This window comes from Chiloscyllium punctatum, chromosome 35 (genome assembly GCF_047496795.1).
Source record: "Chiloscyllium punctatum isolate Juve2018m chromosome 35, sChiPun1.3, whole genome shotgun sequence".
NCBI lineage: Eukaryota > Metazoa > Chordata > Chondrichthyes > Orectolobiformes > Hemiscylliidae > Chiloscyllium > Chiloscyllium punctatum.
Genome location: NC_092773.1, coordinates 6706753 through 6723385, shown reverse-complemented (window position 1 = coordinate 6723385; position 16633 = coordinate 6706753). Strand labels below are relative to the sequence as shown.

General features: G+C 43.4%; 1 protein-coding gene across 2 annotated transcripts in view; it reads left to right on the top strand.

Moving 5' to 3' along the window:
• xpo7 (exportin 7) overlaps nt 1-16633 on the top strand; it is a 105069-nt gene that overhangs the window by 24411 nt on the left and 64025 nt on the right. For both annotated transcript variants that reach the window (XM_072553882.1, XM_072553881.1), the window contains exons 2-5: nt 5383-5529; nt 11014-11107; nt 12641-12807; nt 15094-15159. In XM_072553882.1, coding sequence (XP_072409983.1) covers nt 5383-5529; nt 11014-11107; nt 12641-12807; nt 15094-15159 — 474 coding nt within the window. The remainder of the gene's footprint in view (nt 1-5382; nt 5530-11013; nt 11108-12640; nt 12808-15093; nt 15160-16633) is intronic.

Here is a 16633-nt window from a genome sequence, read left to right as displayed (position 1 = left end):
TGTCACGCTGAAGTTTCCTTCTGCATCGCTTGCTGTTGCACTCTCTTTCCAGAAGCCTCAATCTTTGACCCAAAACTGTGGTCACTGTTCAACCATTACCTTCTGGGTTCAGAAACCAGTTTGGTTGAATGTACTTGTGAATTGGTTTGGATAATTTATTGCACTGAAGATGCTTTTGGAATGCACCGAGTTTGGGCTTTCCGTCACAGTGCTGATGTTCAGATTTGCTGCAAATACCAACGTGTGTGTTTCACTGACATTCAGTCGTGAGGATCTCAACTTCCTTCCACAATGCCAAGTTTAGGGAGTGACTTAGCACTGGAAGAAGATGATCAGTTTCTTGTGTCACCTGCACTTCTCTGCTTCTTCCCATTGGATCTGTTGTTGGTCTTTCCTTCAAGTTTTTATTCAATTCCCATTTGAAATGAATATAGAACAGTACAGCAAAGGAACGGTTCCTGTGGCCCATGATTTTGTGCTGAACATGGCACCAAATGACAGTCATCCTTTCTGCCTGCCCTTCGTCCATATCCCTGAATTCCTCGCATGTCCATGTGCTTATCTAAAAGTCCCTGAAATGCCCCTATCATAATTGCCTCCACCACCACCACCCAGGGAGATAGTGAGGAAAGAGATCAATCTGAGACTGGTACAGTTTAGAACAGAAGCGAGTCAAACAGTCAGGGCAGGCAGGAACAAAGCAGAGAGCAAGATAAATTAAATAGCATTTATTTCAATGCAAGAGGCCTAACAGGGAAGGCAAGTGAACTCAGGGCATGGTTAGGAATATGGGACTGGGACATCATAGCAATTACAGAAACATGGCTCAGGGATGGACAGGACTGGCAGCTTAATGTCCCATACATATTGGAAGAATTGAAAAGGAGGCAAGAGAGGAGGGGAAGTGGTGTTTTTGATAATTGACAGCATTACAGCTGTACTGAGGGAGTATATTCCTGGAAATTTGAGTGGAACTGAGAAATAAGGAAGGGATGATCACCTTATTGGGATTGTATTATACACCCCCTAATAGTCAGTGAGAAATTGAGAAACAAATTTGTCAGGAGATTTCAGTTACCTGTAAGAATAATAGGGTGGTTATGGTAGGGGATTTTAACTTGTTCAAAGATAGACCGGGACTGCTATAGTCTTGAAGGGTTTATTCCGCTTGAGAGGAATTTGTTCAGAGTGCATGAGAAATTTTTCTGAGTCAGTATGTGGATGCACTGACTGGAGAAGGTGCAAAACCTGACCTATTCTTGGGAAATATGGCAGGGTATATGACTGAGGTGTCAGTGGGGGAGCACTTTGGGGCCAGCGACCATAATTCTCGGAGTTTTAAAATAGTGATGGAAAAGGATAGACAGTTGGATCTAACAGTTGAATTTCTAAATTGAAGGATGGCTAATTTTGACGGTTTTAGGCAAGAACTTTCGAAAGCTGATTTGGGGGAAGATGTTCGCAGGTAAAGGGACGACTGGAAAATGGCAAGCCTTCAGGAATGAGATAACGAGAATCCAGAGACACTGTGTTTCTGCGACAGTACAAGGCACAAGGCTGTTAGGTATAGGGAATGCTGGATGACTAAAGAAATTGTGAGTTTGGTTAAGAAAAAGAAGGAAGCATATGTCAGATATAGACAGGATAGATCGAGTGAAGCTGAACATGTGTTGCTGGAAAAGCTCAGCAGATCAGGCAGCATCCAAGGAGCAGGAGGATCGACGTTTCGGGCATGAGCCCTTCTTCAGGAACCTGAAGAGTGAATCCTTAGAAGAGTATAAAGGAAGTAGGAGTACACTTAAGAGGGAAATCAGGAGGGCAAAACGGGGACATGAGATAGCTTTGGCAAATAGAATTAAGGAAAATCCAAAGGGTTTTTACAAATATATTAAGGACAAAAGGGTAACTAGGGAGAGAATAGGGCCCCTTAAAGGCCTCCTATGTGTGGAGCCGCAGGAGGTGGGGGCGATACTAAATGAGTAGTTTGCATCAATGTTTACAGTAGAGAAGGACATGGAAGATGTAGTATGTGGGGTAACAGATGATAACATGTTGAAAAATGTCCATATTACAGAGAAGGAAGTGCTGGAGGTCTTGAAATGCATAAAGGTGGATAAATCCCCAGGACACGATCAAGGGTACCTTGGAACTCTGGGATGCTAGGGAAGTGATGACTAGGCCCCTCACTGAGATATTTGTATCATCGATAGTCACAGATGAGGTGCTGGAAGACTGGAGGGTGGCTAACATGGTAGAACTATTTAATGAAGGTGTGAAGGACAAGCCAGGGAACTGTCGGCTGGTGAGCCCGACATCGGTGGTGGGCAAGTTGTTGGATGGAATCCTGTCTCACTAACTTGATTGAGTTTTTTTGAAAAAGTAACAAAGAGGATTGATGGGCAGAGTGGTAGATGTGATCTATATGGACTTCAGTAAGGCTTTCGACAGGGTTCCCCATGGGTTACTGGTGAGCAAGTTTAGATCTCATGGAATACAGGGAGAACTAGCCACTTGCAAACAGAACTGGCTCAAAGGTAGAAGACAGAGGGTGGTGGTGGAGGGTTGTTTTTCAGACTGGAGGCCTGTGACCAGTGGAGTGCCACAAGGATCGGTGCTGGGTCCTCTTCTTTGTGGCATTTATATAAATGATTTGGATGTAAACATAGGTGGCAAAGTTAGTAAGTTTGCAGATGACACCAAAATTGGAGGTGTAGTGGACAGTGAAGAGGGTTACCTCAGATTACAACAGGATCTGGACCAAATGGGCCAATAGGCTAAGAAGTGGCTGATGGCGTTTAATTCAGATAAATGCGAGGTGCTGCATTTTGAGAAAGCAAATCTTAGCAGGACTTATACACTTAATGGTAAGGTCCTAGGGAGTGTTGCTAAACAAGGAGACCTTGGAGTGCAGGTTCATAGCTCCTTGCAAGTGGAGTCGCAGGTAGATAGGATAGTGAAGAAGCCATTTGGTATGCTTTCCTTTATTGGTCAGAGTATTGAGTACAGGAGTTGGGAGGTCATGTTGTGGCTGTACAGGACATTGGTTAGGCCACTATTGGAATATTGTGTGCAATTCTGGTCTCCTTCCTATCAGAAAGATGGTGTGAAACTTGAAAGGGTTCAGCAAAGATTTACAAGGATGTTGCCAGGGTTGGAGGATCTGAGCTACAGGGAGATGCTGAACAGGCTGGGGCTGTTTTCCCTGGAGCGTTGGAGGCTGAGGGGTGACCTTATAGAGGTTTACAAAATTGAGCGCCATGGATAGGATAAATAGGCAAAGTCTTTTCCCTGGGGTGGGGAGAGTCCAGAACTAGAGAGCATAGGTTTAGGGTGAGAGGGGAAAGATATAAAGGGACCTTAGGGACAACGTTTTCACACAGAGGGTGGTACGTGTATGGAATGAGCTGCCAGAGGAAGTGGTGGAGGCTGGTACAATTGCAACATTTAAAAGGCATCTAGATGGGTACATGAATAGGAAGGGCTCAGAGGGATATGGGGCAAGTGCTGGCAAATGGGACTAGATTGGGGTTGGGATATCTGGTCAGCATGGACGGGTTGGACTGAAGGGTCTGTTTCCGTGCTGTACATCTCTGTGACTCCTTGACCTGTTAGAGGTCTGCAAAACTCTGAGAGGCATAGATCGGGTGAATCATCAGAGACTTTTCCCCAGGATTGAAGTTTCAATTCCAAAGGTGCACAGGTTTAAGGTCAGAGGGGGAAACTGTCTGTGAGATGTGTGAGGGAAGGTTTTCATGCAGAGAGTGGTCGGAGCATGGAACACATTGCTCGAAGAGATGGTGGAAGCGGCTATGTTGGTGACATTTAAGAGGCCTCTGGATGGTTCCATGAATAGGGAAGGAATTGTGGGATATGGAGTGAAAAAGGCAGAAGGTTTGTTCCTTAGTTTTGTTCGGGTATGATGATGACCACAGGCCTGTTCTTGTGCTGTACTTCTGTTGTTTGTCGAATTGCAAGATCAACCAGAGTCAAACACTTTGTCTTTTGCCATTCAGAAGGAGGAGGTGGATCTTTCCAAGTTGAAAGTTTTCATTCACACTGAGTGTGGGATTGGAGTTTTCCTTCCATGTTACCTACACAGGGACTGTCCTTTGCTCTCACCTCCATGTCCTTTGTTGGGTTGCAGCTGGACTCCATGAGAATTGTAAATGGGTCCGTTCTGTTCGCCCTACTGGGTGTTGCTTGCAGCAAGCAGACCGTGGCACAAGTTACTTGATCAAATTGTGACCCTCCCTGAGTACTTGGAGCGTGTGGCCTCATTGTTAATATCAGTTCTGTAAGGACACACGTTTAAAAGTCAGTTCTCCAGGCAGCTCTGAACCAAATCTCAGGAGCACCAATATCCCCATGTGGTGCATGGAAACATCTGTTGAGTTTTCCAAACTTCAGTCTCTTCCAAAGACTTAAACTTCTAAGAGAGATGGCTCCATGACTGAGTACTCAAGGCAGTTAACACAACAAGATCTGTGAAGTGGAAGCATAGGTAAGGCGGTCTTTGATAGAGTACTGTTGATCAGGACACTTGCCTTTTGCTCTTCAGTTCTAATAACATGATCTGTATGTCCACCTGAGAAGTCATTTGGAGCCTTCATTTAATATTGAAACTGAAAAACAGTGTTCCCAGAACTGCAGCACCCAGTGCTTAGCACTGCACTGGTCTGTGAACCGAGATCATGTGCTTGAGTGTGACCTCAATGCAAATTTCCTGTCTACAACATCCAGGCCAAAGCAAATGATCTCATGTGATCTTTCTCACATAGCTGTTTGTGGGAGCTTGCGCAGAAGTTAGCTGTTATCTCCAATAGTGAATACAAAAACAAACCAGTGATTATGTTTCTCCTGGCTTTTAGAAGGACTTGGCAACCAGTGAGATAATTGTTGAAACCTTGTTCCGGTTGTCAGAAACACTTGGCCAGTAGGTGCTTAGCAATCTCCCACAAACATATGGATGAAGCTCATTCAGTCTGTTTTGCCTATGAGGGAAAAGTATCAGACAGTGCACTGGAACAGCCTCATGAAACTTCCTGCAACTGAGCAAATAAGGCCAAGTGTTGAGGTCAAAGACAGCATCTTGTCGTTCCTCAATTCAGTGGGGAGTGTCAACCTTGATTTTCCTACTCAGGTGCTGGAGTAGAGTTGAACCTCAAACGTTATGATTCAGAGGCAATTGTGCTGCCCACTGAGCCACATGTGATGCACTTTCTTCCTTGATTGGCTGTGCAGTGCTTTGAGACATCCTGAGGTTGTGGGAGCTGCTACTTAACTGCTAGTCTTTCCTTTTTTTGCGCGGATACAATCCTGAAAGCTGTATGTCCTGATGTTCAATGGATGTTCCAATAGCCAATACTTAATTTCTCGTTACAGAGCTTAGCCCAGCTCGAGATACTGTGCAAACAGCTCTATGAAACCACTGACACATCGACTCGCCTGCAGGCAGAAAAGGCCCTGGTTGAATTCACCAACAGCCCAGACTGTCTGAGCAGATGCCAACTGCTGTTGGAAAGAGGAAGTGTAAGTACCATTTTGTGAACAATTCAAATGTTGATCTTGAGAGGGACACAGGTACGCTAATTTTCACTGTTAGGAGGTCTCAAAATGTGTTCTTATTTCGAAACATGGGTTTTAAAATGGACAAAAATGGAATTTGATTTTCAGCTTGATAATGGTTTGTCTTGCTTTATTAGAATTAGAATTTGCTTTATCATCATGTGTACTCAAGTGCTGGAGTTCAGTGAAAAGTGTACAGTGTCACCACACATGAAGCCAGCTTAGGTACAAAGCATCTGGCTGCAAATCTTTGATACAAAATGGAGAAATCAAGGGAAATAGTTCTATTACCTTCATAGTATAAGTTATAAAGATAAGAACTGCTGTTAGAAAGATGAACATGACTGTCTTTCTGTAAAGGGCGTGCTGTAGAACAGTGCAAGGGGCTTCCATGTGTGGTCTGACGGGGCTTGCAAGCCTCTGACCGCCTTCACCTGGTCCCCAGTCCAACAACCGTCCCCATTCTGGATACACCAGCTGTTAAACATACACATGCCCACACCCAGAAACAGCTTCATTCAAGAATTAAAAATGTCCCGAACGGTGCTGACAGTGTACCAGTATCAGAGACATCAACATCTGGTACTGATAACAAGCCGAGGTGGCCCCTTGTTGAAAGATCTCTGTGAGAGTCATCAATTCATAAGAACAACTTGGAGTGAACGCGCGAACCCTGTGAAGAAAATGAAACCAGTTCCAGTCATTCAGCCTAATGAGGACCTTTGGTGACCCTTAACTGAACTGAGAGGTTTGTCAGCTTGTTGTTTCAGTGAGATGAATCTTTCTTGCTGATATTTGCATTTTGTTAATTCCAGTCATTATTGTTCGTGTCGTGGAGGTTTTGTTTACCCTATTTGTGCAAGCAAATTTTTTTAAACATTTATAGGTACAGCGCACTTCTGATGAACCAGCCCTGCTGGACCAGAAGTGGTCACTGGGTTAGTTGGTCAAATATTCCAAGTGACCAAGAGGGCCATATAATCATTGTAAAAATACACAGACAAGTAATTGGGATGTAATGTCACTGTATTACGGTATTAGCAGCGTAAATCACTTAAAGCAACTTGGCCTCAAATAAAGCTTCCTGGCAGACAGCCTTCTCACTCTCAACCTCAACTGACATTTCAAACATAACAGAGTGTTTGATAAAGCAGTCAACTTCTGGTATTTCAAACGGATCAATTTGCCCGGTTTATCAAGAGTGCCAGTTAAAACGAAGTTTGCTGTACGTTGGCAACCTTTTGTGAAAGTGTTCCGTGACTGACCACCAAGGTCAACAAAAATACAAATAAACCTTCATCTATCAATCTCACTTGAGGATCTGACTTTTCCAGTGTTACCATCAATTGGTATCATAAACGCAGGAGCACAGAAAGAGAGCATGCAGGTACAACAAGCATTCAGGAAGCTAAGGGTATTAGAGTGCAGGAATAAAGCAATGTTGCGACAACCATATAGGGTTTGCTGAGAACCCACCTGAAATACTGCGTGCAACTTTGATCTCTGTCTTTAAGGATGGTATACTTGCATTGAAGGTTGTACTATCTTGGTCCCTAGGATGAGAGGATTGTCCAACCAGAAAAGGCTGTATGCTTTGGAATTTAGAAGAATGAGTTGTGAACACACTGAAGTACACTACGTTTGGAAGAGGCTTGATCGGTTGGTCACAGAGAGATTTTGTCTGCTCAACAGAAAGTCTCCAAGATGGGAGCCCAATCTTTGGATTAGTTGTTGACCATTCAGCAGTGACATGAGGAGAAATGTCCTCACTCAAAGGGTTGTGAATTTTCTATTTTTTCTACCATAGAGTTGTCGATTGCTGGATATTTGCATTACTGAGCTAGTGACTGAGTTTTGTTTCTCTTGGGATTGAGCAGGTTCGTGGAATCCAAGCCCAAGGTCAACTCCAGTCACACTGAATGAAGGTGCAGGCTTGAGAACCCATCCTCTGATGTTTTCAGTTGTTGTGACATCTTGCTATCCTCAGCTATTATCCTGTAGATCTCTGTATTCTTTCCTAAACTGATGCTAATCATACTCTCTGCACACTTTTGGCACGTGTTGCTTTTCAGCATATTCTGCAGAGCCATTAATAATGAACTTACTTTGGGAAAAAGTCATCATTGATTCTGAAGGCTTGTTATGCTAGCCTGAGGGGTTCTATGTGCTGTGAATGCATGTACGTGTTTTAAACTGTCTTGGGATGTTAGCACCTCAGTCATGAAGTGGCTCCTATCCATTCAACATTGAAACTCATTGTGCCATCTGATGGAAGAAGGGTGATTGGAATACTTACTGGTCTGAGTCAATCAGATTGAAGTAATTGCAGGATGTTGTTTGTTTAACTGATGCATATTACTTCTACCTGCACTCAAAAGACCAATGTAGTTTGCAGTATTGGAATTTGATATTTGAGCAAGACAGTAGATTGTTGAACTAAAAACTTGTTTTGTACCATATGGAAAGTCTGTGAGCTTGTAAACTTCTCATCTTTGTCAGCGATAGCTGGTTTTTTTTCCACCTTTCCTTCCTGTAGATGCATTGTTTGTTCAGAGCTAAAAGGATAGACAGAAATAGTTGAGATGGATTCTTTGTTTTGCTTCTATGGCAGCATCATATCCAGGTCACTTCGATTGATTTTAATGATATAAAAAGTCGTGACAAGAGGAGGGAGAACAACAATTGGACTAACAAGTCCTGGAAAGCCAAGCTTCATCAGGCTGGCGTGAATCCTTGGGCCAAGAGAAAACAGGTGTGATCTGGTACATGCCTTTAAGAGTATAAAAGCAAAAAGCGTGTCAGAGTAGCAGTAGGCCATTCAGTCACCGAGCTTGTTCTACTCTTCACTTAGCCTCATGGCTGATCATTTATGTCAGTGCCATGTGGCTGGGCTTTCTCCCTTGATGTCACTCGTCTCCAGAAACATCTCCATTTCTATCTTCAACAGGTCAGTGATTGAGTTTCCACAGCGCTCTGGGATTGAGAATCCAAGATGCACCATTCTTGGAACGAAGAAATTCCTCTTTATCTTGGTCTTAAATGGCCTGCCTGTTACTCAGAAACTGTGCTCCTTAGTTCTGAACTTGCTACATGAAAGAAGCATGTTAACTGGATCCACCTTGTCACAGTCTGCAAGAATTTGGTATTTCTCAGTGAGATCCCTGGGGAACCACTGAGGCTGGGTCACTAAGTGTTTGCAAGGTGGAAGTAGACCAATTTTTCATCAGTAACAGAGCTGAAGGTTGCGCCGAGAAAGCAGCTAAGTCCATTTGAGGATTGTTCGATGAATTGTGATCTCATTGAACTGCTGAGCTGATGGAATGAATGCACAACTATTGCTTTTGCATCTTATGGCCACTTCTCATTTTGGTGAAACTCTGAAGAATGCAGGCCAATTTCTTCAACCTCTCCTCCTGAGACAATCCTGCCAAAGATTTGTTTTGTTTCACCTGAAGGGTAAGACCTGGAATAGGACTACAAAAGACAGGAATGTAACTATAAGACAATACCGAACACAGGAAAAACTCCTTTGATTGGTGAGAGTTGAGGCACGTTGTGCAAATGCATAGAAGATGAAACTGATATACTCTGAAGAAGAAAATGTTGGTGAGGTTACACCAAGAGGACTTGGAGGAGCTTTTGGAGAATATAGAGCATTATGTACTTGTTGGGCTGAATACTCTGTTTCTGTGATGTTCAGACAGTAGCATGTTGCATTGTGGTGTTTACCCCAGTGTGTAATAAGCCATTGTACTTAACAATTAAATCAAGCATCTCATAAGATTTTCTGCTGCAGACTGTCATGGAACTTGGAATCAGGTGGAAAGCTAGAAGCCTCATGTGCATTTTGTGCTTTCTTCTGTGCGCACAAATATCTGCTCATGCTCAACATGAGGAACATTTCAGGGTTTATACTTGATAGAATTCAGAAGCATAAGGGGACGTCTAATTGAAACATTGGCCTGGATGGAGTAGATGTTGGGAAGATGTTTCCATTGGTAAGAGAGACATAGAGTAAAGGAAAAACTTTTTAGGATGGAGATGCAGAGAAACTTCTTCAGCCAGAGAGTGGTGAATCTATGGAATTCACTGCCACATAAGGCTGTGGAGGTCAGGTCATTGAGTATAGTTAAGACTGAGATAGATAGGTTCCTGAGTGCGAAGGGTTACAGGGAGAAAGCTGGAGAATGGGGTTGAGAAACTTACCAGCCACAATTGAATAGCAGAGCAGACTCGATGGGCTGAATGGCCTCATTTCTGTTCCTATCACTTCCGGTCTTATGGTTTGGAGGTCATGTGATTATTGAGATGAGATTAAACTTTAAGCTATACGTAAGTGTTTATGCCCTGAGCTCTGGATGTTGGAGAAATCTTTTAATTCCTGCTGTTGGGTGGGTGGGTGATAAATCTCGATCCCGAAAATAGTGACGGCTGCAGGTGCTGGAGAAGTCAGAGTCAATAAAGTGTGGCACTGGAAAAAGCACAGCAGGTCAGGCAGCATCCGAGGAGCAAGAGTCAATCTTTCAGACATAAGTCCTTCATCAGGAATGTGGAGAGGGAAGTGGGCTCAGACTTAAATAGTGGGGTAGGGCTAGGGGCAAGGTAGCTGGGATGGCGAGAGGTAGGTCAGGTCGGAGGTGATTGTGATTAGTTAGTGGAGAGGGTAAGGTGGGAAGGAAGGTCAGGCCAAGAAGATGGTGATGAGTCTCAGAGTTGTGTCTGGGATGACGTGGCGTTGGGGAGACTTGGAAACTGGTCAAATCAATGTTGAGGCTGTGTGGTTATAGAATGGTCCCTACGGGATTGGGAGGGAAATTTGTTTTGGTCATTTGGATCTGAGTGAAGGTGGTGAAAATGGCGGAGGATGATACGGTGGATTTGAAGATGAGTGGGGTGGAATGTGAGGACCGGGGTATTCTAGCCTTGTTGTGGTTGCGGTGGAGGTGTGGGAAATGGAGGAGATGCGATTGAGGGCATTGTTGATAACAGAGGAGGGGAAATTACAGTTCTGGAGGCAGGAGAACGCCCCACCCCCTGCCACATGCAACCTGCTGACTGAGCTCCACCTTCTTGACATGACCTAACTGCCCATCTTCTTTCCCATCTATCCACTCCACCCTCCCCACCGACCTATCACAATCATTTTCTACCTCTGCCCACCTATCGCCATCCCACCTAACCTTTCCCCAGCCCCCACCCCTATTCCCCTAATTGTTTCTCAGTGCCCTTCCCTCTCCCTAGGCCTCTTCTGCTGCTCCGATGCTGCCTGACCTGCTATGCATTTTCCAGTGCCATACTTTCTCGACTTCAAATCTGGATCTCACAAATCTCACTTCTTCTCAGTTGAGTACTTGTCAGTAATGGGCAACAGAGTATTTGTTTATTGCTGCAGATGTGAAGTTCTGAGCAACTGTTGTCTGTCTTAATGTTGTCATTATTATTCCCTAGTCGTCATATTCACAGTTGCTGGCGGCAACCTGCCTTACAAAGCTTGTGTCACGAACGAATAACCCCTTGCCTTTAGAACAACGCACTGACATTCGTAAGTATGAGTTGTTATTTTCTCCCTGAATTTTCATAAGGGCAACACAGTAGCCCAATAATGTTGTTTCAGATTTCACTCTTTTCTGCTTGGAATACTATGGTGACCTGTGGTGTATGACTCATTTATGTGACACATGTTTGAAGGCTGAATGTGTGTCTCCTTGCTAACACTGATGTTCAGGGGTTCTTGCATAAATAGTAATATACTGTTGGGCACTCTGCAAACGTCTGGGGACTTTATTCAAATACTGAGACAGTTATGTGGAGGTAAGAAACATAGTGCAGACTTGACAAATACTGAGATGTGCTTGGGGTTACCCATGGGTACTGTCTGCTTCTATCAGTCCTGGGAGCCTGCAAAGACTGAGACAGTTCTGGGAAATCTTTATAAGTAATAATACACTCGTGAGAGCTCTTTGCAAATGCCAGCACGCTGTTTCGATTTCTCAGAGTTCTGATCAAATATATTGGTATTTTATTTAAATAATGAAACCAAATCCTGAACCAGTTCATATGTCTTTCAGTATAATCAAGAATGCCCTTAATTGCATCTCCTCCATTTCCCACACCTCCCCTTCAACCACAACAAGGTGAGGATCCCCCTGGTCCTCACATTCCACTCCACTCCTCTCCAAATCTAGCAAATCATCCTCCGCCACTTTCACCACCGACAGTCAGACCCAATGACCAAAACAAATTTCCCTCCCCATCCCTATCTGCATTCTGACATCATATCCATTCTGAGGCTCCTCCATCACCTCAACAAGGCCACCCACAAACTGGAGGAGAAACACCTCCTCTTCTACCTCAGGACCCTAGAACCACATAGCCTTGACATTGACTTCACCAGTTTCCAAATCTCACAAGATATTAATCAGTGGCTCCATGTACGAGGTTTCATGATGGAATTGGAATCAGAGAGAAAGAGTTCTAAGATTCCTGACTTGCATTTAACCTTCACTTGGTAAACATGGCAGACTAGCTAGTTATTTATCTGTCTTATCTTGCTGTGAGCTTTGCCATTACTTTTGTGGGCTAACTACCAGTGACCTTGCTTGAAAAGATCATGTTAGCTTTGGAGCACTGGCCATCTTCACTTGAATGCAGACACCTGAACTCCCAAACCGAGGCTACATTTCCAGTGATGGACTGATGGGGTATACCGCGCAGGAGATGGTGCTGCCTTTTGGCTCGGATATATTAAATTTACCTTGAACACGATTTGAAAGAAGAGTGAGGCATCCATTCTGTTGGCTGAGCCAATATTTATCCCTCAGTCAACATTGGTCAGCAGATGATCTCTTCATTTCATTTATTGCTGTTTATATGAGCTCCCATTGCACAAACTGGCTGTTGTCTTTCCTACAAAAATGACCGTTCCTGATTTTAAAGACAAGTAGGAGACAGCCTGAAACTGTGAAAGGATTTTGATCGATACAGATTTGTTTTTAAAATTGGGTGCTTTCGCTATACCTTTTCAAGGATGTTGCACCATTTAATTTTTTGTTTCCCTTTCTTCCCTTGGTAAAAGGAAACTATGTCTTGAATTACTTGGCGACAAGGCCAAAGTTGGCCAACTTTGTAACGCAGGCTCTCATCCAGTTGTTTGCTCGAATCACCAAACTGGGCTGGTTTGACTGCCAGAAAGATGAGTACGTCTTCAGGAATGTCATTGCAGATGTCACACGCTTCTTGCAGGTACGGAAATGTTTCCATGTTCCTAATGGAGTTTTATTTGGGGAAATGTTTATTCTAGCTTCCAAAGCCACAAAGCTACAGCTGAAATTTATTTTGATGTTTTCTGTGGTAATTATCTGGAATGCATGCATTTCTCTGGAGCAGCAAGCATTCCAGAAAAAAGTTAATAATCTTCCGATGCTCTTGCACAGCTCATTGGTGAAGGCACTCGAGTGACCTCTGTCAGCCCAAAGAGTCTGCATAGGGATATAGAAAAGTCAAGTGAGTGGACAGTAAGTTCACACATACCTTACACTTTAACACCTTATGTGTTATCTACTGGCATGAAGCATAGAGGAGCTGACTATTATTGAAGTGGACAGAGACTGCAGAAAGCTACAGTACGGGGGCCTTCTGGGAGTTGGTGTCAACGTCTCAACTTTACTTGTTATTTCCAAGGAAATAGAGTGTAGAAACAGTCAAAAGTTTTGCTAAAACTATCCAAGGCATATGTTTCAGCCCACAGCTAGAATACTGTGATCAGTTTGAAGGCCCTTCACGAAGGAAAGGTTTACTGGCATTAGAGGCAGTCCAGACAAGGTTTACTTGGGCTGATCCATGATATGGAGACACTGTCTTAGGAGGAGAGGATAAGTCAATTGAGCCTGTACTTTTTTGGATTTCAGCAAAATGAGAGGTGATCTCATTGAAACATACAGGATTCTTGAGTTGGGGGGGGGGTGCGGGGGTAGGAGGACGGGGGAGAGCTTAACATGTTAGATGCAGAACTGTTGTCTGTTCTTGTGGGCATGTCTAAGACCCGGAGAGCATGACCTCAGAATTAGGATCATACGTTTGAAAGGGAGATGAGAAATTTCTTCTCTGAGGGCACTGTGTCTTTTGGAATTTTTATAGCAGAGAGCTGCGTCATTAAGTATATCCCAGGTTGAGACCGATTTTTAATCAGCGAAGGGAATCCAGGGTTATGCGAGAAAAGGCAGGAAAGTAGAGTTGAGGATTTTTACACTGGCCATAATCTCACTGAATGGATCCCAGGTTTCATTGCTGTGCTATGATTGAACATGAGAAATATGGAAACAAGGATGGTAAATCATGTTGATTAACCACGTTCTAATTCGGACTCGGGACTGAATGAAGTTAGTTTGTTTCTGTACTGAATTCCTTAGAATGTTCCAATGTCAGTGCTTTAGCACTGGAATGCTCCTTCTAATCAATGAGATGGATAGGGGAGGTGGATAACGTCACAAATCACATGACCCTAGTTTATTGTCCACCAGGTTGATTTGAAATCACAAGCTTTCAGAGTGCAGCCCCTTTGTCAGTTGAAGTTCTTATCTCAGTTTCTCCCTTTTTGATCTGGTGTGAAGCCTAGGCACATGGGCTGGGCTGAAGGAGTTTGTGTGAAGTTATGGTCAAACAGGTTCATGACTTTCACTGAATAAAAACCAAAAGAACTGCAGATGCTGGAAATCAGAATCAAAAACAGCAGTTGCTGGAAAGCTCAGCAGGTCTGCAGCATCTGTGAAGAGATATCAAAGTTAACATTTTGGGTCCAGTGACCCTTCCTCAGAGTTGATAGTAGCTCAGAAAATATCTGTTTTTGTCACTACCTTTGCTGCTTGCATTCTCTTGACCTGTTTATCTTTGCTGTTGTAATAGAGCTTACAGGTAGAACTGATTTTTTTAATGTCATGTCCTTGTGGGCATTATGGCTGGGCCAGCCAACTAAACATTGCATCCTTGCATTCTCCACTTGGCCATTTTACAGGGCAGTTTAATGTCAGCCATTTTCCTGTGGGTCAGGGATCAAGTGTAGGCCAGAACAGATACAGATGGCAGTTCCCTTCTCTAAGGGACATTGGTGAACCGGTGGGTTTTTTATGACAATTGTTAATGGTGGCCATTACACTTTGGAAGGTTTTTTCCTATTGAATGCAAATTCAGTTTGCTGTGGTGGGATTTGAACCCATTTCCCAGAATATTACCTTCGTCTCAACTTTACTTGTTCAGCAGCAATACCGTGAGGCCGTTTCTTCTCTCTAATGGTCAGGAACCCCATTCTAATATTGGGTTGATCTAAACTCTTTATCACAGGTCCTCCCACACCAACTTGATGAACACTTCAATCTAACTTCAGTTTGTGCCCAGGCAGAGATGCCATTATATTAGTGAGCCTGAGATCCCTGATGAATAACAGATCAGATCTTAATTACAGTAAATTTGATTTGGGAAACTCTATGAAGAGGAAGTAAACAAGCACATTGTTTCTGTGTTTTCTCTCCCCAGGACAGTGTTGAGCACTGTATTATAGGAGTAATGATTCTTTCTCAGTTAACCAATGAAATAAACCAAGTAAGTGTCCCAGCTTTCTTCATGGAAGTAAGTGTCTGATTTTCTCATTTATTTCCACTTCTTCACTTGTAAGTTTGGTATTGAGTGCCCATTATATTCTGCTCTCAGCTTCTTTATTCCTTCCTTGCTGATCATGGTTGTTGTCCAAGATGAGTTTGGATGCAGCATTTGATCCAGGTCTGGTGGAATGAAGGTTTCTGTTGTATGATCATATGCAACAAATTGAACAGAGGACAGAGGAGCACAATGTTCTGCATTGGTTCCACATTTGAATCAAACAGGTTTAAAAAAGAATACATTGATCTTGATCAAGGAAGCACTGGGATTGTGCAAACAATGCAATTGTTAGTTGATCCAAATTACTGTTGTTATCTTTAGGAATGAACTATTTGATCCGTTTTGTCCAGAACTTGATTTGTCTATTGTTGTTTTCCCTCAGTCTTTTTGCTCGATTTGTGGTGGATTCTTGGTCGCTGAACAATGCTATGATTCACTTGTCTTGAATAGTCTTGAGTTTGCTGTCAGTACTAATACCAAGGCATTGCTGCTCAGCAACAAACTCTTTGCTAATTCAAAAGTGCATCAGTGCTTATCACCATGCAAGTTATCCAACCACTTTGTCGTCCCCCTTCCTACTGTGTTTACTCCCTCAAATTTCTTTGCAATTGTCAGTCCCTTTTGGAGTTATCACATCCACTGTCAATGATAAAAAGATGAAATCATAAACTTTATGGATCTGTTGTTAGCTGGCTCCTCAGTGCGTATGTCCAGCTAGTCCTGGAAATGGAGCATTAGCTCAATCACAGAAATCACTGTCTCTCGTACAAGCTGGCGGCACGGTGGCTCAGTGGTTAGCACTGCTGTCTCACAGCACCAGGGCCCCAGGTTCAATTCCAGCCTCAGGCGACTGTCTGTGTGGAGTTTGCACATTCTCCCTGTGTCTGCGTGGGTTTCCTCCGGATGCTCCGGTTTCCTCCCACAGTCCAAAGATGTGCTGGCCAGGTGAATTGGACGTACTAAATTGCCCATGGTGTTAGCTGGATTAGTCAGAGGGGAATGGGTCTGGGTGGGTTACTCTTCGGAGGGTCGGTGTGGATGGTTGAGCCGAAGGGTCTGTTTCTACACTGGAGGGAATCTAATCTCGAATCTAAAAAGGCACTCTCCATCATAAGCTCTCAGTGGTGATGACATCCTTGTTCATGTTTTGCACGTCCTTCAATACCTCAGTGTATTGTTTTCTAGCATGAGATAAACATTGAAAGCACTTTGACAGTGTGCTGCAACCAGATTTCCCTCAAAGTTGATGATAACCTCTCTGCTTATTATTGGGCTTTATCAGTGAGCCTCAGTGCTCTGTTTTGCATTTCATATAGCCTTGTTAACGTGCATCGTTACTTTTAATGATTCATGAAGTGTTATATCATCTCTCTACTTGGAAGTGCAGGTGATGTATAGGTTAATAATTTTGTCTTTT